Genomic DNA, 22,498 nt, shown 5'->3' with positions numbered 1-22,498 from the left:
GAGCTTGCGGGCACCATTTTCACTGGCAGAGGGTTGCAGGAGGCCGTCGTAGCCAAAAACGGAGCTCAGGAGCCCGTTTTTGCTGGCGGAGCACTTGGGCCACCCCAGGTACCCCCGACATGAGTTTGTGTTGAGCTAGCCACGCCCACTCCGGTCCCCCAAAGTCAAATTCATCCCTCAATGAAATCAAGTTCGACACCCCTGCTCTAGTTGTACATGTGTAACCAAAAACCCAGCAGGAGCTGGGGACATTTCCTTGCCTGGTTTCAAAGCATATGAAGGATGGATCCTCCTGCCAGGTGTCTTTGGATTAGGAGGGGAAAAAAAGACACCAGCGCCTTACACTCTCCTACCCCCTTCCAATACAGGTAGTCCTCGACTTACAGCAGTTCGTTTAGTGACCATTCTAAGTTACAGCGGCACTGAAAAAAAGTGACTTAGGACCGTTTTCCACCCCTGCTACCGTTGCAGCCTTCCTGTGGTCATGTGATCAAAATTCTGACGCTCGGTAGCCGACTTATATTTGCGACGGTTGCAGTGTCCCGGGGATGTGTGTGTGTGTGTGTGTGTGACGTGATCCCCTTTTGCGACCTGACAAAGTCAATGGAGCCAGATTCACTTAACAACCGTGGGACTTAACACCTGCAGCAATTCGCTTAGTGACTGTGGAAAGAAAACTCATGAAACAGAACCAAACTCACTTTTTAACAAATGTCTCACGTGGCAACAGGAATCTTGGGCTCGATTGTCGTCATAAGTCCAAGGACCTGTTATTGGAAGTACAGGTAGTCCTCGAGTTAAGGCTCAAGGACTACCTGAGACTCGGATTATGCCTATAGGTTTTGGTGGTCATGAGGGGGCCAACTAGACCAGGGGTCTCCAACCTTGGCAACTTTAAGCCTGGAGGGCTTCAACACCCAGAATTCTGGGAGTTGAAGTCCGCCAGGCTTAAAGTTGCCAAGGTTGGAGACCCCTGAACTAGACGACTGATTTTTACTACCTTTTTTTGGTACTTGTAAAGTGAAGTGAGGCAGGCAGGCAGGTGGCCATAAAACAAACCTGTTCGTTTCCTATGGCAGGGGTCTCCAACCTTGGCAACTTTAAGCAAAGCTGGCTGAGGCATTCTGGGAGTTGAAGTCCTCCGGGCTTAAAGTTGCCAAGGTTGGAGACCCCTGTCCTATAGGGAGATTTTCACCAGAAGCTAAAAGCAAACCCTCCCTTTCAGACAAACACGTTGTAAATTGCAGTCTTGCGACTGCGGGCTGGTTGCCGAGCGCCCACAATGTAGTCATATGACCACCGAGGGGTGGGGGTGGGAGACATTCAAACTTGAAAACCAGGTCCATAAGACCCTTTTTCAGAATCTCATAATTTTGATGGTTCACTGAATAACTGGTCGTAAGGCGAGGACCACCTACAGATGAATCGCTGAGCTCTAGCAACCTCCCCCTTTGTGGGGGAGCTGCTCTGATCTTACAAGGAAATCCAGGTGGCTTCGTTTGCTGTGGATGTCGAAATTTATTTTTAAGAGCTGTGGACTCAAAAAAACCAAAAAGTGACCGGACGCAAGTCTTGAGTCTCTGCCATAATCCGAGGCTCTCCTGTGCAAACAGGTCGCCCTTCAGACTTCGAAGGAATACGCGATAATGTCCGAGCAACGCAGGAGGGCTTCCTTCTGAATTCCCAGAGGTGTCTGAAGCTGAGAAACCTGGAAGTTCAGGATGTCGATGTCCGAGGCTCCAAATAAGGCCCTGACCTCCACCTTATTGTACATGGCGAAGTTGACCGGCTGGCCAGCCATGGCCAAGAGGCTGCGTAAGTAGCGTTCCCGCAGGGCGACCCGTGCTTCTTGCTCCTGCTCCAGGTTAGCCGCGTCCTTGTATGCTCTGGAAAGCAGGCTGCCGCGCCCCAGAGCCTGGAAGCGAGGGGAGTTGGGATCAAAACCACGGCTTGAACCATCAGGCCCACGGGGCAGGCGCAGGACAGCCACGGGCACCGTCATTGTCGATCCCTGCTTAAAAAGAAAAAAAAAAAAAAGATAATGCACTGTCATTTGGAACTAAAGGTAATAAATGACAGGAGCTGATGCCCTCCAGATGTTTTCATGGGGGGGGGCAGGTGGTCTCCAACCTTGGCAATGTTAAGACTTGCGCCAATCCTGAAACTGAGCTGACCGGAGCCATCTTGGAGCTTCAGTGTTGCCGCGCTAGAGTTAAGGGATAGGGAGGGGGGGTGGGTGGGATTAGAGATAGCTGGGGTTTTGTAGTCAAAATCAGAGGTGGTATTCAATCATCTGCGCTACCGGTTTGCAAATGTGAGCGCGTGCGCATTTGTGAGCCTTCCTTGCGTGTGCAGAGCATCAAAAACGGGACGTGATGACGCCTGGGCGGAGCTTCCCGCAGCTGCGGCTTCCGGTTTGCCTGAACTGGATAGAACCGGCTGAATACCAGCACTGGTCAAAATAAAATATTTTCTCTTGGGAACCAAGGACATTCTCACACCTGGCCCGAGGAAGGAGGAGTGATGTTACCAGGCAACGAGACAGCGCCTTGATTGGACCACGTGACTGATTGAAGTTAAGGGAAAGCTTTTAATTAGGTGAAAACCGACTCTAAAGGTTCCCGGGGTTTTCACCTGCTTGTGCCAATATGACATATACAATAAAACTATTCTTTGAGGAATATACCTGCCTCGGAGTTTTGATTGCTGTGGGTATGTCACTTGGAACCCTGACAACTTGTGGGGTTTGACTTCCAGAATTCGCCAGCTGGACGTGCATGATTGGGAGAAAATGGGGATTTTGCAGTAACCTTCCCCTGGAGTGGGGTGGGAATGGAGATTTTACAGTATCCTTCCCCTGCCACAACCACCAAGCCACGCCCACAGAACCGGTAGTAAAAAATTTTGAAACCCACCACTGGAACAGATGGTTAAAACCTAGATTGTCGACATATACTTAAGTGTGTATAGATTTGGGGTCAAAATCCAAATATGTCAAAATCTGCATTTCTTCCAAATCCTTGTTCTTTGGTTAAGGAATCTGGGAATGGTAACTTGTCCCTCCTTGAAGGAGATGGGTATCCTAAAGGTGCTTTCTTTTAAAGGCAACTGGACTTTCTTGTTTCGCTCCTCGTTCGAGAGGCTTCTTCGGTTCTGACTGAGTGGTGGATGATGGATTTATATTCCTTGCATATCATCTGGCCGTTAGCTCTCTTTCTGAGAGTTGCTGAGGCCACTGGGAGGCTTACCTGCGCCCTCGGGGTCACCTGAATCTTGTAGTCTGCCATTTTTTTTCTTTTTATTTTTTTTCTGGAAATCCTTTCATACTCATCATTTGAAGGTGGTGTAGGAGTTTGAAAGGGTTTCCGGGGTGGGGTGGGGGGAAATTGCAAACTACAGGATTCAGGTGACCCTGAGGGAGCAGATAAACCTCTAAGTGGCCTCAGTGACTCTCAAAAGAGCACTAATGACCAGATGACTGCAAGGAATAAAAATCCTTCCATTCTCCACCCATTCAATCAGAACTGAAGAAGCTTCTTGGATGAGAAGCGAAACGGCTTCAAGGGAAAAACAAAGAAAGTCCAGTTGCCTTTTGAAAAAGCACTTTTGGGACAGCTGTGGCCTGGATGACTGAGAATCTCCATAGTTGGGTAGTTTAGAAATGTAGAGTCTTGTCTGTCCGTCTAATTTTTTTTTATAAAACACTGGTCTAGCTGGCAATCCTACCTGCCCATCCAGCTCTTCCTCTCTGCAATCTGCTGGGCACCACAGAGTTAACCTAGACTGACAGCCTTGTAAACAGGAAGTGCAGCTGCACAAGGACAGCCTATTTTCCAACTCTGGATGGTGGCGGCACCAAGTTGACGCTTCCTTGCTGTGCCAACATCCCCTCCGGCAGGCAGCCAAGCCCAGGTCATGGGCAGAGAGGATGTTTTCCACAATCAACGGGAGAAAGTGAGGAGCGGCCAAGGACAACGCCGGTCTCCGAGGGAAAGCGAGACGGCAATCGGGTGGGAAAAACCCCCGAAGACGATGATAGCAAAAGCACTCAAGACTTATATACCGCTTCACAGTGCTTTACAGCCCTCTCTGAATGGTTTTACAGTCAGCCTCTTGCCCTCAACAATCTGGGTCCTCATTTGACCCACCTTGGGAGGACGGAAGGCTGAGTCAACCTCGAGCCGGTCAGGATCGAACTGCTGGCAGTCGGCAGAGTTAGCCTGCAATGCTGCATTCTAACCACTGCACCACCAGGGTTCACCTGTGGCTTTGATCTTTTACATGAACCTGGCCTTTAAAGTTTGACCAGAGTTGGGTCTTCTCCAACTTTCTCCATCTTCCACAGAATTTGGGATTGCAAAGCCTTAGTTGTCGCCAAAACACAAAATGACGACAATCCGGCCCATCAAAGGACCAACTCTCTATTGAAGGAGCAGAGGGCTGGATGCAGCTTGACTTATGACCACAACTGAGCCCAGAACTTCTGTTGCTAAGCGAGACAGTTCTTGAGTTTTGCTTCATTTCACGACCTTACTTGCTATAGTTGTTAAGTGAAGCACTGCACAGTTAGTAACACTGTTGTTAAGTGAATCTGGCTTTCCCACTGACTTTGTTCAGAAGGTCGCCAAAGGGGAACACATGACCCTGGGACACTGCAACCGTCATAAATACGAGTCAGTTGCCAAGCTTCCGAATTTTAACCGCGTGTCCATGAAGACCCTGCAACAGTTGTAAGTGTGAAAAACGGTCATAAGTCACTTTTTTCAGTGCCACTGTAATTTTGTAAGGATAATTAATTGGTTTCCATGTCCAGAAAATTAGCCCAAAGGCTCCTGGCGCATAATTCAGCCCTGAGGGGGCAATTGAGCTATAGTGACCTCCCTCCGTTCCGTTGACCCTCTGGAGATGTGGCTGAACCACAGCAGGCCTGGCTGAACCCCCAGCCACAGGTAATATCACATAGGCCCGCTATGCGCGAGCAAAATATTTTCCAGCTTTTGCTTTGAGACACAGCCGGGTTTCTGGGACGAAAGGCTCCAGGTTTAAGTCTCAGGGGAGACACACACTCCCCCACCCCCCCCTCCCCAGTCCCTGGTCAGACAACATTCCTGTGTGGTGTGTTTGTTCCAAACGGCCTGCGCTGGCTGAAGGCCTCTGGCTTTCCCCTTCTGTTTATGCCCTTGTTTATGCGCTCTTTCCACAGACGGCTCATTCTCCGGAGTGTGTTGTCTGGCAGGAGAGGAAGTTCCTGGCCGCTGGAAGCCCTCTCCAAACGGCTCTGATAAGAACCCGGCTGGGACCTGCTGCACTCCTGGGCATGGGGCCAGGGTGCGTGTAGTAGGGGAGGGTTACTATTATTTTTTGTGGCAAGGCTAGCTCGGGTTGCGATGTGGGCTTCTGATGGAATGTGACCTGCGATGGACGAACCTTAAAGAAACAGCCATGGGTTTCGACATAAAAGACGGCGTTGATCTGGGATGGCTCCGCAGGGCTAGCGGCGAGACCCATCCAAGGGCTGCTAGAGTTACGTGACAAAAGCCCATATAGTGAGATCCTTGGTGCTCTCCCAGCTTGGTGGCTTTCTTGCAGACATCTCAATATCAAGCTTGGGAATGTCATCAGTGCAAGAAGCAAATGGGATTCGTGTAGTGGAGGAGGAGAGGAGGACCACTGTGGGGTCCTCGGTGCTCTCTAAGCTTGTTTTCTTGCAGGCGTTTCATTACCAAACTAGGGAACATCATCAGTGCTTGGAGGATGTGGGGTTTGCGCTCTGTAAATCCTGTAAATGTAGCACGGGTGATGTAACCCAGTTGGGCAATGAAACGTCTGCAAGAAAACCACCGTGCACAGAGAGTACCCGGGACCTCAAGGTCGACTTCTTCCTGTTGGAAGTTTGGGAATTCTGGGAGTCCACCAACCTTAAAGTTGCCAAGGTTGAGAAACACTGGTCTAGGCGCTGTTCTAAGAAATGTTTCACTACCAGAATCCTCATTTTTTGTCGCAATCTAGGCCAAGGGTCTCCAACCTTGGCAACTTTAAGCCTGGTGGACTTCAACTCCCAGAATTCCCCAGCCAGCAAAGCTATGATCTAAGCCAGACCTGGGCAAATTAAGGCCCGCGGGCCACATCCGGCCCTTTGTACGTCCCTGTCCGGCCCGCGTGAGGCCAATCATAAACACCATAAAAAATAAATTGCACTGGTTCAATAATTGTTTTTCTTATTTAACCAATAGACCACAGTTTCACATAACCTAATATACATATTTACAGAGTGCTTTATTCTTCTGATTATCAGTACCAGCTATTCAAAATATTTAATTTAAGTATTTTACAATGAAAGAAAGTTGGTGGCCCTCTGACACAATTCAGGCTTCTCATGCGGCCCCTGATAAAAATTAATTGCCCACCCCTGATCTAAGCCATGGCGGCTAAAGTACAAGGGCTTTGCAGAATGAGCCCCAACACACACGATGACCTCTAATAGGTCATAAGAGGGCCGTGAAAATATTTACAGATCCCTCACATCCAGGACATAAACTGTTTCAACTCCTACCCTCAAAAACGACGCTATAGAGCACTGCATACCAGAACAACTAGACACAAGAACAGTTTTTTCCCGAAGGCCATCACTCTGCTAAACAAATAATTCCCTCAACACTGTCAAACTATTTACTAAATCTGCACTACTATTAATCTTCTCATCGTTCCCATCACCAATCTCTTTCCACTTATGACTGTCTGACTGTAATTTTGTTGCTGGCAATCCTTATGATTTATATTGATATACTGACCATCGATTGTGTTGTAAATGTTGTACCTTGATGAAGGTATCTTTTCTTTTTATGTACACTGAGAGCATCTGCACCAAGACAAATTCCTTGTGTGTCCAATCACACTTGGCCAATAAAAAATTCTATTCTATTCTAATATGGCCAGGTGTTAGCAAAGCCTTCTGAACATTTGGCCAAGGGGGATTGTGGGAAAAGGGGCAGTTAGCTCCCTTCTGTGCTCGATGCTCTCTGGGAAACAGATCTTGGCAACTACCAAGATGGGAGTTCCCAAATGCCCCTTCTTCCATATCTGGGTCCAGCAGATGGCACACGGGGCTTCTTTGGCAGCGGCCAAAGAGCCACTGTGGTATTACTGCAGAGTGCAAAAGAAGCGACAACTTTCAACCGCTTGTTTGTTCTGGCTCCGGCCACAGGCCTGGCTGACATCACATCCTGAGAGCAGAGAGACCGGTACCTCCACCACCGGCAGGGTGGGCACAGCCCAGACAATCTGAGCGAGTGTCGGGACCTGCTTTCTCTCATTTGAAGAGAACGAGGCAGGAAGGTGGATGGGGGAAAATGCCAAGGAGACTCGCTCTGCCCCTGAGGTCTCCGAGAGGGTTTCCTGCTATGGGTGACCCAGAAGAGCTGGGAAAAGCTTGAGCAAGCGGAGAAGGGAAGGCCGTTCAGCGTGGAAAGGAACATGGATTCTTGCCGAGAACTTCAACTTTTGCAAGTAAGTCCTCCTTCAGGATAGGCGGGTGGTAGGTAAAAAAGAAAGGGCTACAAAAACAATGCTCCTTCTTTACTTAGCTGGCGTTTTGAGAGTAGTACAAATAGTCCTCAACTTACAGCAATTTCAGTTGCTAAGCGAGACAGTGGTCGAGTTTGGTTCCATTTTACAACCTTCCTTGCCGCAGTCGTTGAGCGAATCAGTGCAATTGTTCAATTAGTAACACCGGTTGTTAAATGGATCGGGCTTCCCTATTGACTTTGTTTTGTCAGAAGGTCACAAAAGGGGATCACGTGAACCCAGGACGCTGCAGCCGTTCAGAAATGTGAGCTGGTTGCCAGATGTCTAAACTTTGATCACATCACTCTGCAACGGGTGGCTGCAATGGTCGTTAAGTGTGAAAAATGGTCCTGAGTCACATTTTCCCCCATTGTGGTTGTAAATACAAACAGCCACCAAACAAACTGTTATAAGTTGAGGAATCCCTCTACAGCTGACGGGTATCTTTGTGGGTGTTGTTATATACCTACTGACCTATGACCTATGGTAGTGGCCAAAAAATGGTGGAAACCTTTTGGGAAAAGTGTATTTTTGAGGTTTGATGGCTAATAACACCACTTTTTGGGGGGAGTTTCAAGATAATCCTATTCCACTGCTGGAATGGCCTGGGAACAGCCCAGACCTTCATCCAATTGAAAATCTATGGAGCCGACTAAAGACACTTGTTAGTCAGAAGCGACCCAGCAATAAAACCCAGTGAATAGAAGCCATCATTCAATCTTGGTTTCACATGATAACAGCTGCAGAACTCAAAGACTTGGCTCACTCCATGGGAAGATGTTATAAGGCTGTAACCCATGCTAAAAGTTAACCCAACTATTAACTGGCATGGTGATAATTTTTGTATATCTCATTTTTCTACATGTTTCACTTTTCTTCTTTATACCGTAACTGCTATTCTAATAGCAAATCCTTCATAAAAGTTATTGCATTACATTCTTGATTAAATTATCTTTCCATTGATATGTAAATTTAGGGTACTACTCCCCCAAAAAGTGGTGTTATTAGCTAGTTTTAGAAAATACACTTTTCCCAAAAGGTTTCCACAATTTCGGACACTACTGTTTTACTGTTTGTATGTACACTGTGAGCTTCTGCACTGGAAACAAATTCCTTGTGTGTCCAATCACACCTGGCCCATAAAGAATTCTATATATTTTCTTTTGAGAAGCGGGCACAGAGAATTTCGTTTTTTAATGTGTGCCAGCGAGTTCACAGAAAAAAAAGTGACAATAAAGGTTATCTTATATGCTATATTTATCCATCATTCTCTCTCTCTCTCTTTCTCCTCCCACACCTGCCCCAATGTCTCCAGTTCCACAATGGTTTCTGGTAACTTGACTGTTTGGGTGGTTTTACTCGTACCTCTTGCCTTCTGGGCATCCAAGAGCCTCCAGATGGCATCACCAGGCACGGCTGAGCCCACGAGCAAACCAGTCGCGGAGCAGCTTCCCATCCAAACCTTCCAAACAGTTCTGTTGAAACGGCTGGGCTTGGAAAGACGGCCGGACCCCAAACCCAAACTGCTGGTGCCCCAGTACCTGCTGGATTTATACCGATTCTCCTCGAGGCAGCTTCCAGCCTCTCCAAAGGATACTGAGCAACCTTTCCTGGAAGGCCGAGCAGCGGCAGCCAACACAGTGCGCACCTTCCACCATGTTGGTGAGACCCTTGTTCAAATCCCCAGCTTAACTGGGGCTGAGGGAGGAGAGGGGAGAGAAAGGCTGGGTTTCTTTGGGAACCGCGAATCAAAGATTAAGGTGGTAGCAGGAAGCAGCAGGTATAAAACTCTCTGGGAAAAAAAGCCGAGGGGGCTGCTTAAGTGGGATGGACTTCGCTCAATGGATAGAGCCCATCTTGGCATGCTGAAGATCCCAGGGGCGAACTTGGCATGGTGGAAGATCCCACCAATTACCTCCAGGCCAAAAGCTTTAGGAGACAGGGTAAAACGTCCTCTTTCTTCTTAAGAATCTGCAGCCAGGAAAACCGAGAGTGGCAAGCTAGGCAGACCTTCAGCCTGACTTCTTTTAAATATTCCGTGGCAGACCCACCAAACATCGCGATCCAAAATTAGAAAGATTTAATAGAATGAATGACCTGGAAGGGACCTTGGAGGTCTTTTGGTTCAGCCCCTTGCTAAGCAGGAGATCTCATACCATTTTAGATAAATGACTGTCTAGATTCTTAAAAACCTCCAGTGATGGAGCGCCCACAACTTCTGGAGGCAAGCTGTTCCACTGGTTAATTGTCCTGTTAGGAACTTTCTCCTTAATTCCAGGTTACTTCTCTCCTTGATTAGTTTCCATCCATTGCTTCTTGTCTTTCCCTCTGGTGCTTTGGAGAATAATTTGACCCTCTCCTCTTTGTGGCAGCCCCTCGAATACTGCTATCATGTCACCCCTATTTCTCCTTTTCTCTAGAGTAGCCAAACCCAAATCCTGCAGCCGTTCTTCCTATGTTTCGGTCTTCCAGGCCTTTGCCTCTTAGTTGCTCTTCTCTGAACTTTTTCCAAAGTCTCAACATCTTTTTTTGTAGAATGGGTTGCAGTATTCCAGGTGTGGTCATACTAGTAGCGGTAGGTAATACTTCATGTGATATCCACCAGCCAAGTTGTAGCTTTGTAGCTCAGGCTACAAAGAAGCCTGTTATTAGAACACAAAGCCTGCAATTACTGCAGGTTCGAGCCCGGCCCAAGGTTGACTCAGCCTTCCACCCTTTATAAGGTAGGTAAAATGAGGACCCAGATTGTTGGGGGGGCAATAAGTTGACTTTGTAAAAAAATATACAAATAGAATGAGACTATTGCCCTATACATTGTAAGCCGCCCTGAGTCTTCGGAGAAGGGCGGGATATAAATGTAAAGAAAAAAAAAAATGGCCTAAACATTTCCCCAAGAGGAAAAACAAAGCCCAGTCAGCAGCCTTTTGAAAAAGCACTTTTGGGGCAAGCAGGACCTGGATGACTGAGAATCTCTACACACGTTAGCTTCCCCAACAGTTATCTATGGAAGTCGCTGTATTTTGTTGTTGTTTATTCTCAAAAACGGGGGCCTTGTGCTTTCACTGCAGAGGTGAAAACTGGACTAAAAGTCATTAATTTGGATTCTGGTGCCATCTATGGAGCAAGGGAAGCAATAATCTCCCCGAAGATTGGTTGACTGCCAATTTCAGCGGCTAAAATAATTCTCCAGTTCAGAGAAAAGAGAGCCGTGTTGCACTGGCAACTTCCTTGTGTGGTTGTTGTTTTAAAACCCACAGGAGGAAGTGGCCGGTCTAACACGAGAGCCATAGAAGTAAACGATGTGTTCTGAGCTTGCTCCAAAACTTTCGTTTCTTCTTAAGGCAAAAGCATCGAGGCTTAAATATCACGGGCTTTGGATCCCATCCTAGCTACGTTCCCCTTATGGCAGGGGAAGGTTCCCCAATTTGTGGGCCGTGAGGGGTTTGCAACTGGCCTGTGAAAACCATGGAAACCATGCATGTGCACAGGCTCACTTGCACGAGCAGCGGGTGAGCGCAAGTGTGCTCCTTTTCCAGGAGCAGCAGGGATGCATGCACGCCGCTGGTGCAAACGGAGCTGCGCATGTGCTTGCCAGACGCTTGTGCGAACCATCCTCCCCTCCCCACCCCGCCCTGGTTCGCAAAGCTGGAAAAATTGGGAAACGCTGCCTTATGGAACCAAAGACTAAACTGTTGTGTCTTGCCCGCCCTCAGAGCAGCCGGGGCCTTCTTACCTGCTCCCGAACACTGAGGAATGTATGCCTCCCGGCCCCAGTCCTGGCTCCATGCCCACACAAACTGCAGAAGAAGGAGCATCTCCCTGCCCCAGCCCTGACTCCATGCCCAGGCAAACGGAGCAGCTAGACCCCTCCCCCTCCTCCACAGCAGGTGAGCCTGAGGAGGGTTTACTCCCAACAACAGCTGATTGGAGTAATCCTCGCATCAGAAGATTGGAGAGGCGGAGGCAACAGAAGGAAGGGAGGGGCAGGCCTTAATGAGTGCTGAGTCATGGAGCCACACCCCATGGCCTATATAAAGGATCTACTTTCTGGCAGTCTCTGAGTCAGGCAAAAGTCGAACTTATCTTGCTGAAGTCACTTACTGGTCTCCTGCCTGCTCTGAGGACTTTGCTAGGACTTTGGGCAGAGCTGCAGAGGCAAGCCTGATTCGGATTTCCCTGACCCAGCTGTCAGCGGAGGAGTGGGACACGACATAAACTTTCTATTTTAAAGGCAATTCAATGGTTCTTGAGTTACAACCATTTATTCAGGGACCGTTCCAAGTTACAACAGCAGGGGCGGAAAGTGACTTACGACCGGTTTTTACACTTATGTCTGTCGCAGCCTCCCAGGGGTCATTACGGGATCAAAATTCAGGCACTTGGCAACTGGCTCGTATATATGACAGTCTTTGCAGCGTGCTGGGGTCTCATGTGACCACTTTTGTAACCTTCCCAGCCGACTTCTGACAAGCCAAGTGGGGGCGGGGGGCGGGGGGGCAGAAGCCTGAGTCACTTAACAGCCTCATGGTTCGCTTAACAACCGCGGCGATCTGCTTAACAACTGGGGTAAAAAATTCGTAAAAGGAGGCACAACTCCACTTACAACTTTGTCTTTGCTTAGCAAAGGAAATGCTGAGCTCCGGTGTGGTCGTAAGTCGAGGACTACCTGTACGTGCTCTATTCTAGATAGAAATGACAAGGAAGGGGGCGGGGTTGTCCCAAGGCCACACTTGTGACCTTCCCAGACATTTCTGGTTGGCTGGAGGAGGACATAAGCAACAGGGCAAGAAACTTCCTGTTAATTCCAGCAAAGCAGTTATTTGATTCGAATTGTCCGTCCCAATTTTTCTTTACTTCTGCTCATTTTTTCCACATTTAGAGGATTCGGGGCCTGTCTCTGAAGGTGCAGGAAACTCGTTCTACTTCCTGTTCAACCTCACTGTGCTGCCCTTGGAAGAGGAGCTGACTGCCCTTGAGTTGCGTCTCTATCACTCCCCTAAGGGAAGCCAGGGCTTATACATCCACGTTTACCACGCCATGGATCCCCCACCGGTGGCCCCAAACAAGAGCCGACTCCTCACGTGCAAATTTGTGACACCCAGCCAGCCCAAATGGGTGAGCTTTGATGTGACGGCTGCTTTCCAGAAAGCAAGAGAACGGAAGCGTCACCTGGGGCTTCTGGTCGAGGTGCAACCTTCGAACCGCAGCCAAGATCTCCCGCGCCAACGGATTCCCCTCCGTGCAAGACGGTCTCCCGGCCAAGAGGAGGCTCAGTGGGATCTCGAAAGACCTTTACTGGTCACTTACAGCCATGACCGAAGAGGGCAACCTCTGACCCACAGAAAAAGGCAAAGCAGAAGCCACCCCGTTAAAGGCAGAGGAGTGATGAAAGTCCCGGCCTCCGCCAGGAAGCGCAAAGGCCTGAGGCCGAAGACGAAAAGCAGCGCCAGGTGCAGAAGGCACCGCCTCTTTGTGGATTTCAAGGCGGTGGGGTGGAACGACTGGATCATTGCTCCTAGTGGCTACCATGCTTTCTACTGCTCGGGGGACTGTCGCTTCCCGCTGGCCGACCACATGAACTCTTCCAGCCATGCTGTGGTGCAGACCATCCTGAACTCGGTGAACTCCAAAGTGCCCAAGGCGTGCTGTGTCCCCACGGAGCTCAGCCCCATTGCTATGCTTTACCTAGACCAGAACGATATGGTCGTCCTCAAGACCTACCAAGACATGGTGGTGGAGGGATGCGGGTGCCGCTAGAAGCCAAAGTGCACAGGATGGTCTTTTCTCAGTATTGAAACGAGGAGGTGGGGTCTCTCAGTAAAAGCGACGGACAATAAAGTCGGGCCTGTCAAAGGCATTTCACGTATTATTGCAAAAGAATGGGAGGGTCAGTACAAGATCACCGCAGACAAAGAGCTAAATAGGATCTTCCCCTATGACCAAATTTGCAGATGATACTAAGCTATAGCTAACACTCTAGAAGAACTCTAGACTTGAACACTGGGCCCTATCTAACAACATGAAATTCAATGTAGAGAAAAGTAAAGTCCTACACTTAGGCAAGGAAAACCAAAAGGACACATATAGACTGGGTGAAACCAGCTTAATAGCAGTAACTGTGAGAGGAATCTTGGAGTCTTAGTGGACAAGCAGCTAAATATGAGCCAGCAGTGTGCAGCGGCAGCTAAAAAAGCCAACGCAATCCTAAATTGCATTAACAGAGGGATATAATCAAGATCAAGGGAGGTACTAATACCACTCTATAAAGCCTTAGTAAGACCACACCTAGAGTACTGCATCCAGTTTTGGTCACCACACTATAAAAAAGATGTTGAGACTCTAGAAAAAATGCAGAGAACAACCACCAGGATGATTAAGGGATTGGAGACTAAAATATACAAAGAGTGGTTGCAGGAACTGGGCCTGGCTAGTCTAGTGAAGAGAAGGACCAGGGGAGACATGATAGCAGTCTTCCAATATCTGAGGGGCTGCCACAGAGAGGACCACATTCTGCAGGCCACTGTTGAAAACAGCAAGGCCGTTGTGATTAATCTCATGAGTGAGCAATGATCCTTTGTGCTGCCACCTTTTAATGCAACAATTGGTCAACAACCACTCTGAATATAACTCTTTATCACTTTCAGCTAGAAGGGACTATGGGAGCTGTAGTTCAAAACAACTGGAATACATAAAATTACCTGCCCCTTATTAACGAGTATCCAGATATTCTTATAGACACAACCGCCATCAGATGAACAATAAATGAAATATTGACCAAGCCTGTCGCAGTGATAGAGCCCAGACCAAAATTAAGACATGCTGAAACTAAGAGCAAATGTACATTACTCAAGAGAAAGGTATCTGTGAAATGATCATTCAATAATACTTTGTTTTCTGTATTTACATCTGCTTCATAGCTTTGGAGAGTTTCTCCAGTCAAAATGTTGTTTTAATCAGAATTATGAAGGCAAATATTTGGCACATAAGTTTCTTAAGAGGCAGAGCAATCCAGTCTTCCAATCGCATGCAGTTTCTTACCCCTCATTTTGGCTGCAATCCCATGGGGCCTTAGAAGGTGGCCCAGAGTGATGGGTTTCTCCAGATTATTATTCTCTAGTCAGAAAGGGAATAGAATCTAACAGGAACAGTTTTCTTGAACCCATCCTAACATCATCCTAACATCAGGGCTTCTGACTGTTGTAGGAAATTTGAGAAAACCCACTATTCCTGGCAATGTGTTACATACCTATGTATTGCCATAGTAGGACCTCTGTGGTTCGTAACACATTGCCCAGGCATGGTGGGTTTCCTCAAATTTGATAGTTGAGAAACGTCAACATTTTAACACAAAACCACCTCATGAATCAAAAACACCCTTAGACATCCTGTTAAATCAAACAAACCATGTTCTAGTTCACAACTGAGCAAGTTGGGTGAACCCAGCCACATGTGGCTTATTCAAAAATATAAAAAGGTAAAGGTTCCCCTCGCACATATATGCTAGTCATTCTCAACTCTAGGGGGCGCTGCTCATCTCTGTTTCAAAGCTGAAGAGCCAGCGCTGTCCGAAGACATCTCCGTGGTCATGTGGCCGGCATGTCTCAACGCCAAAGGCTCACGGAACGCTGTTCCCTTCCCACCAAAAGTGGTCCCTATTTTTCTACTTGCATTTTTTACCTGCTTTCGCACTGCTAGGTTGGCAGAAGCTGGAACAAGCAAGGGGAGCTCACCCTATGAGTCCTTCGGGAGAAGGGCGGTATAAAAATCTAATTAATTAATTAAATAAATATTACGCGGCACTAAGGATTCGAACCGCTGAAGTGCCAACGTTTCGATCGACAAGCTCAGCGTCTTAGCCACCGCGTCCCACATTCAATAATATACAACACGCCTATCCAGATGGAGACTAGAGTAGTGCGGTGGCCTAGAGGTGGAGCTCTCGCCTCACAACCAGGAGGCTGTGAGTTCGATCCTAGGTAGAGGCACCTATTTCTCTCTCTGAGTACAATGAGATTATATCTGCTGAACAAAACTCCGCATTGGCAACAGGGAAGGGCATCCGGCCATTCAAACACTCTACTAGCTGCATTCAGTTGCCCAGACTCCACCCTGCAAGGGATTGCGGGGTGTGTGTGTGTGTGTGTGTGTCATTAAAAGGAAGATGATGATATCCAGGTGGAGGCTACTTCTCATGTGGCAATAAACCAAGGCTTGTTAACCATGATTTGTTGCTGTCAAGCCTTCCAGGTTAACAAAAAGTTAATAACCCATAAAAACAAATCCTGGTTTGTTTGGTGTTTTTTTTTTGGTGTTTGGTGGTGTTGGGTTTTTTTTTGCCTCCCCAACCCCACAAGACTCTGATTGCCTATCTAAGAAACCTTGTTTTTTGTTTTTTAAACCGTTTTCTGGGCTAACAATGTTTTTTTTTTTTAATCCTGGTTCGATTTCTTTCTTGGGGTTATAGCAAACTTTAAGCCGAAAATCAATAATGGGGATCAAGAGCTGCTGGGCTTCTGGTGGCTCAGCAGACTAAGTCTGTCTGTTATTAACAGCAGCTGCTTGCAATTACTGCAGGTTCAAGTCCCACCAGGCCCCCAAGGTTGACTCAGCCTTCCATCCTTTATAAGGTAGGTAAAATGAGGACCCAGATTGTTGGGGGCAATAAGTTGACTTTGTATATAAATATACAAATAGGATGAAGACTGTTGCTAACATAATGTAAGCTGCCCTGAGTCTTCGAAGAATAAATGCAAAAAAAAAAAAAAAAGGCCCAGCAGGGCAAGGCAGCCTAATGTAATTATTATGGAGGGCGCGCCTGGTTGGGGTACCTAACCCCTAACAACCTCCCCTTGTCCCAGGAAAGTAACAATTCCCATAAAAACTCCTTAATTAACGTGAACTTACTTGCACGGGCCCGGCTGGAATTAACTCCTCATGACAGGAGCCTCAAATTCGCTCCTCCTGAAGCGACGAGAAACCGACGGGGTAACCCTGAGGTGAAGCGGCGTGTGACCTCTTTGCCCGGAAACACTCTTAAGCTCTTTCCTTTTAGGCCAAAATCGCTTAAACTAGGTCCCCTCTGGCCAGAGGAGGACTGCCAAATCTATGACTTTAGACTAATGAGCCGGGAGACGAGCAAGGCGCATGCGTCAGTCATTTTTTTTAAAATTCCTCCCTCCTCTCCCCCCCACTCCTCCCCCTACGTAGCCTTGGGAAAGTGAGCCGAGAAAGCGTGAGCTTTTCGTCAGAGTCAGGCGGTTGAGGTTTGGTTTTTTTTTTTGGTTCAGTCCGTTTCCCCTATCGGCACATTCGAGATCCTCTTTCGGTTTTCCCCGGTGCTTTCTTTTTGAATTTTGCGTTTTTAAAGAGTCGGTTTCATTCTCCGCTCTGAAGCCACCCGGGGTGGGATTTGAGCGACGCTTCCCTTTTTCCTCGAGACACCCTATGTGAGAAACCGAAAGTGCGGAACGGAAACCCAAACCCCGGCGCTTTCACCTCCCTGGAGTCGGGAGGGGTGGAGGGAGGGAGACGATCGGCGAGGGCCAGCCAGGAGGAGGAGGAGGAGGGGCCGCTTCACTCCGCGCGCAGGCCTGCAAAACCCATTCGCTGATTCGCCAAACTCTCCCCGGCCGGGTGAAGACTAAGAAAAAAAAAACCCCACACGGGATCCTTTTTCAGGGAAAGACGGGTGTGGGGAAATCCGAGGATCGCCTCTGGATTGGGAAGAGAAGAGCGGGAACGAAAGCCGAGCCACTCGGGCAAACGCTTTGTCGAAAGTGCGTCGGCCGATGCGCAGGCCGCAAGCGCACTTAGTCCTGGCGGCGGCGAAGGGGAGAGGCGTCTTCTTTTGCGTCCGCACCTGCCTGAGGCGTCGGCGGCGGCAGCAGCGGCGGGCCTTGGTCGCCGCGCGCACCGGCTGCTCCTCCGCCGTTCTCTCCCTCGCGAGCGGCTTTGGGCCTCCCGCCCGTCCTCCTCTCCTCTCCTCCCCCCCGACTCCCGGGTGCGTATTCCTCCCGGGCGGCCTCTCTCTCTCTCCCTCCTGCCGCCCCCCCCCGAAGGAAGGGGGGTCTGGAGGCCCCGCTCCCTGAGAGGAAAAGCCTTCGCTTGCTTGTTTTTTTTTTTTAATCTGGAGGGGTTCCTTCTCTGCACCCCCCCCAGCTTTTCTCCTCCTGAGACCCCCTTCCTCCCCTCCCCAGTGGACGGTGACCCCCTTTTAAAAAAATATTCTCTCTTCCCCACCCCCAAGACTGACTCCATACTTCAGGCGATCATTTCCCCCCTCCCCCCAACTTTTCCTTGCACGTGCATGCTTCTTGCAGAAAGCAACGCCTCCCCCCTCCCCATATTTTATTTTTATTTTTTATTTTAAAGAGGGGAAAAAATCCTTTCTGCACCCAGGAAAGTTTTTGCAGTCTTCCTGGTGCTTTTTTTGGTTTGGCTTCTGACAGCTTCGGAGGCTTTATTTGTTTTTTTTGTGGGGCCTCCTGCTTGTGTAAACTTTAACTTTCCTCTCTCTCTCTCTCCCTCTTTTGCTGAGGGAGAAGCTGCTTGCTTGCCAGCTGGATTTTTGTTTTGTTTTTAATCATCTGGTTATTTAAGCCCCGATGCATTTCCGGCTTATGCCTACCTTGCCTGATCCTTTTTTTACCGGGAAGGATAATGAAAGCGACTCGTTTCCTCTGTTTTGCAGGCTAGAAAGGCATTGCTGGGACCCGTTTAATTATCCTCAGCGGCTTCCCCGTAAATTCATCCCTCTCCCCAATCCAGGCTGTTCCCTCAGTGCTGTATCTCTCCTAGCAGGCGCTTTCTTCTAATCTCAAACAAGGATTTTACAGAGAGGGAGAGAGAGAGGGGCCCTTGCATTCTATCTCTTCTCCTCCTCCCCTGTCCCCAATTTCTTTTAACCTTCACCCATGCTTCATGTAACAGCTTCCTTTGATTCAACAAGAGCTGGGTCTCTTTACACTACTGCTTATAGGGAGAAGGGCTGGAAAACGTGAGAGCTTTCCCTCCCCCTCCCTTTCCTGAAGGAGCGGGCCGCAAAAGATAGGAAGGGAAGGTGAGTTCTGTTCCGTAAGTAATGACCCCGAAGGACTCATGAGAAGGGAAGAAGGAGCTCCCCCTTTGACAGACACCCATCTCACCTGCCTGGCTATGGAGTGTGTGCAGGTTTCGCCTGTGCAGCCACAAGGCAAAGCCGCTGAGGTGGGGGACCGTGTGCTGCTGCTCCTGCCCGCCCCTGCTGTGCGGAAGGAAGAAGAGACCCTTTTGGGGGGCTCTGCCTCTGACCCCTGGCTTGCTTCCCAACTGAACAGTAGCCAAGACGGCATGAAGACGTTTCAAGACACTACAGAGTTTTGTTCCAAAAGTACAGAGACCCTTCCCTCCCTCCAGGACCATCCTTACGTCAAAGATACTGTAGAGTGTTGTACCTCGTGTTCTTTAAAGGAGGCTCCGAAAGAGGCTGGGAGTTGCGATGGGGCAGAGGAGGGCTTGAAATCGTTGGACGCTTTGAACCATCTGCAGGAACCATCACTGGTCGACACTTCTTTGGTCGCAGAACCTCTCGGGATGGCCGCTCAAGGATGCCTTAGGGACAAAGAACGGTCCCGTGCTGAGCAAAATAACCATTTGCATGACAAGGTTGAGCCCTCTTCTCAGAACTGCTGTTTAAGCTTGGACGCAGCAAGTGGAGACACACCAGCAGATGACCTGTTAAGTCAGGGTTCTCCATCTGTGGACGAGGGGAAGCTTAAGCCCGGGGCAAAACACGTGACTTTCCCTTCTGATGAAGACATCGTGTCTGGTGCTGTAGAGCCCAAGGACCCTTGGCGGCATGGTAAGCAAAGAGCTCCAGTTTCCCAATACTCTCTTCTTGGGAATTACACTCATCATGATGACGGTGATGCAGTCTGTTCAGTCGAATCCGACTCTTGGGCATTCTAAGGGCCACATCTCTCCATGTCTTCCGAAGGTGCCCTGTTTTCTTTGAGTTATCCTATGCCCTGGCTGGTGTCAGCTTTGATGGTGCGCAGCCACCTTGTTCTTTGGCGGCCAGGTTTCCTTTTCCCACTAACTCTTCCAAACATAATTGCTTTCTCTAGTGAATTTCCCCCACATGATATGGCCAAAGTAATTGAGATGCGGTTTTGTGATTTCCCCCCCCCCTTTCCAGTGCCATGCTTGTTAGTTATGCTTTGCTGTCCAAGCAGGAGCCTTCTCTAGCACCACAGCTCAAACGAATTCGAACCTTAAGAGAGTTTTGTTAAATTTGATGCTTCGCTTATCTTGCAGTCTTTAGGATTTTGCAGAATGTTTAAAGTATTCGTGAATTGGAGGCAAGAGGGGGGGAGGGAGGGAGGGAGAGACCTTTTGTACTTCACTAACAGTAAATCATGATTTATTTGCACTTGATTTTACTGGGCACTTTTCCACTGAAAGGGCTTCGAACCACATGGTCTAATCAGGGCTACTGTTGCAGAACAGAAAAATCCTATTTAAGAGGCTACATGACAAAATAATGAAGCTGACTTAACTGTACAGCAGTTAATTAAAAAAACGGGCCAATCGCCAGGCAGGGAAGGCTCTTGAAAACAGACTTTTATTGAGCAAAGCATAAAAGGAGGCAAACTGGCAGGTCTCCATACACTAAAAATTGTAGCTGCTGTAATGACAGTATCATGAGTTTCCCAAAAAAAGTGTCAGTTCAGGATTGTTCAGGTTTTCAGAGATGCGATAAGGTCGCTGACATCTGTTTCTAGCACATTTAACTTACCTGAATCAGGCCACAGTTAAAAGTGGATATAGTTTTGTTTAAATTAAAAACTCCAAATGTTGGTAATCTTAATTTTAACTAAGGAGACTGAAATTTCATTACTTCCCAGCCAAAAAAGAAATGCTTACGTTGTTTCATGTAAACACCTGACAAGGAAAAAAAAAGAGGTTTCTTTTTAAATATCCCAATTATCCGCTTTTCTAAAATATCAATAAATGCCCGTTTTAGCCATAAAATGATTCTTTTTGAGAAAGGCTTGTGGACAAAAGCACTGCAGAAGGTTTGTTTTCTCTTCCAGACTTTGGAGATTTTACTTTCCCTTTATGTGAACAACAACCCTGAATTTGTGGGTGTATCTTAAAAATCTATAACATGAATGGTTAAGGCAAATTTAACCGCAGAACATCTCATGCACTCAGATTTTTGAGATAGTAATAATCAAAACAATGCTGCATTGATGTTTTAATAAGACCCAGTTTGGTCTGTGTGTGTGTGTGTGTTTGTAATGTTTCAATAACTTTGTCTATGGTTACTAATATCCCTATTTAGCCAAAAAAAAAAATTGCCTATGAATGATTTCTCTTAAGAGTGGGAAGGGTGAATCCATGGCTTAGGGCAGGGGTCTGCAAATTTGGCTCTTTTAAGACTTGTGGACTTCAACTCCCAGAGTTCCTCAGCCAGCTGGCTGAGGAACTCTGGGAGTTGAAGTCCACAAGTTTTAAAAGAGTCAAGTTTGCAGACCCCTGGCTTAGGGAAATACAGTGCGGTTGGACAATATAGTCACATGATCTTGTGTTCTTTGAATCGCCATTATTCTTCCTGTCTTATTTTTTTTATGATTTCTATATAGATTATACAGGTAGTCCTTGACTTAACAACAGTTCATTTAGTGACCGTTCGAAATTACAAAAGCACTGAAAAAAAGTGACCTATGACCGTTTTTCACACTTACGGCCACTGCAACGTCCCCAGGGTCACGTGATCAAAATTCAGACGCTTGGCAACTGACTCAGTTACGACAGTTGCAGTGTTGTAGGGTCATGTGATCCACCTCTTGCGAACTTCTGAAAGCAGAGTCAATGGGGGAACCAAATTCACTTAACAACCGTGTTGCTAACCTAACAACTGCAGTGATTCGTTTAGCAACTGTGGCAAGAAAAGTCGTAAAATAGCGCAAAACTCAACTATCTGGCTTAGCAACAGAAATTTTGGGCTCAATTGTGGTTGTAAGTTGAGGACTACCTGTAACTATAGAAAGATCCATTGAACAGGTTATTGTATTTTTATTGAGATAATTACAATACGTATATATCTTTTCTTAAAAGCGAGAACATCCTTTGAGATCTGCTTAATTCTTGGTAACCTGTTATGCATATCCATATAGTTTTTCTAGAAACCCTACAGAAACAGTTTGACATTGCTGTCTAGAATTTTTTTTTTTTTTGGCCTAAAATGTCCCAGGAGTGAACCCTGTTCTCATCAACATGATGAATAGAAGTGGAAAAGCTGTGGACAAATGTCCACAGCTCCTTGATACAAATGTCCCCGGGGCAAAAAAAAATATGTTCCAGTCCTAATGATGATGCATACTCTATTAGAATTAGTAATAATTTCCATTTTTCCCGTTTTCATTGGGTTCTCAACACAGCTGATAACGCAGGTAGTTGAGACAGTGCATTATTAACTATTTTGGAAGTATCATAACGCAGGTAGTTGAGGCAGTGCATTATTAACTATTTTGGAAGTATCATGTTGCAAAAGGAGATTTATTTCAGGCTGCCTAAATAATTTTATAAAAGGATCACATTTTGTTCTTCTTGGTTTGGTCCAGAACCTTGAATGCAAATTTTACAGAACTGTGTGCCTCTCTCTCTCCCTCCCTCCCTCCCTCCCTCCCTCCCTCTCTCTCTCTCTCTCTCTCTGTGTGTGTGTGTGTGTGTGTGTGTGTGTGTGTAGAACAGTAATGTACTTCCCTTTGCATTGGAAGCACTTGATCTCTGTCAAAAATCACAAGATGTTTTTCTCTTTTGGAAACCTCTAAAGTTCTTGTACTTATGTGTGTGTAAGGGTAATGTTGACTTTTCTCTATTTCTGTGAGATATTTTGAGGATTTTCTGGGCTGGGGCTTAGGCTCATTCTTTAGTTGCAGCATTAACGTAC

General features: G+C 47.4%; 4 protein-coding genes across 10 annotated transcripts in view; 3 read left to right on the top strand and 1 right to left on the bottom strand.

The window, feature by feature from the left end:
* Window positions 1-22,498, top strand: part of RELB (RELB proto-oncogene, NF-kB subunit) — a 139,169-nt gene that overhangs the window by 60,701 nt on the left and 55,970 nt on the right. The window lies entirely within an intron of this gene.
* GEMIN7 (gem nuclear organelle associated protein 7) lies at window positions 22-19,127 on the bottom strand. Of its 3 annotated transcripts, none has more exons than XM_058195574.1 (2): window positions 18,996-19,127; window positions 22-2,011 (listed from the first exon to the last, which is right to left on the bottom strand). In XM_058195574.1, the coding sequence occupies exon 2, from the start codon at window positions 2,000-2,002 to the stop codon at window positions 1,622-1,624; it is 381 nt and encodes a 126-aa protein (XP_058051557.1). In that variant the 5' UTR covers window positions 2,003-2,011; window positions 18,996-19,127; the 3' UTR covers window positions 22-1,621. The 3 variants fall into 3 exon arrangements, with proteins under 3 accessions (XP_058051557.1, XP_058051556.1, XP_058051555.1); XM_058195573.1 differs by lacking the exon at window positions 18,996-19,127 and adding an exon at window positions 16,468-16,704 and having other exon boundaries at window positions 22-2,014; XM_058195572.1 differs by lacking the exon at window positions 18,996-19,127 and adding an exon at window positions 16,468-16,699.
* Window positions 7,005-15,892, top strand: LOC131204359 (bone morphogenetic protein 2-like). Of its 2 annotated transcripts, XM_058195570.1 has the most exons (4): window positions 7,005-7,506; window positions 8,879-9,225; window positions 11,277-11,450; window positions 12,443-15,892. In XM_058195570.1, the coding sequence occupies exons 2-4, from the start codon at window positions 8,886-8,888 to the stop codon at window positions 13,318-13,320; spliced, it is 1,392 nt and encodes a 463-aa protein (XP_058051553.1). In that variant the 5' UTR covers window positions 7,005-7,506; window positions 8,879-8,885; the 3' UTR covers window positions 13,321-15,892. The 2 variants fall into 2 exon arrangements, with proteins under 2 accessions (XP_058051553.1, XP_058051554.1); XM_058195571.1 differs by lacking the exon at window positions 11,277-11,450 and having other exon boundaries at window positions 7,056-7,506; window positions 12,443-15,888.
* PPP1R37 (protein phosphatase 1 regulatory subunit 37) overlaps window positions 17,862-22,498 on the top strand; it is a 76,984-nt gene continuing 72,347 nt past the window's right edge. For all 4 annotated transcript variants that reach the window (XM_058195550.1, XM_058195551.1, XM_058195549.1 and 1 more), the window contains exon 1: window positions 17,862-19,402. In XM_058195550.1, coding sequence (XP_058051533.1) covers window positions 18,661-19,402 — 742 coding nt within the window. In that variant the 5' untranslated portion in view covers window positions 17,862-18,660. The remainder of the gene's footprint in view (window positions 19,403-22,498) is intronic.

Source organism: Ahaetulla prasina, chromosome 10 (assembly GCF_028640845.1).
Source record: "Ahaetulla prasina isolate Xishuangbanna chromosome 10, ASM2864084v1, whole genome shotgun sequence".
Lineage (NCBI taxonomy): Eukaryota > Metazoa > Chordata > Lepidosauria > Squamata > Colubridae > Ahaetulla > Ahaetulla prasina.
Note: the sequence above shows the minus strand (reverse complement) of the source record. Positions and strands in the feature narration are given on the sequence as shown.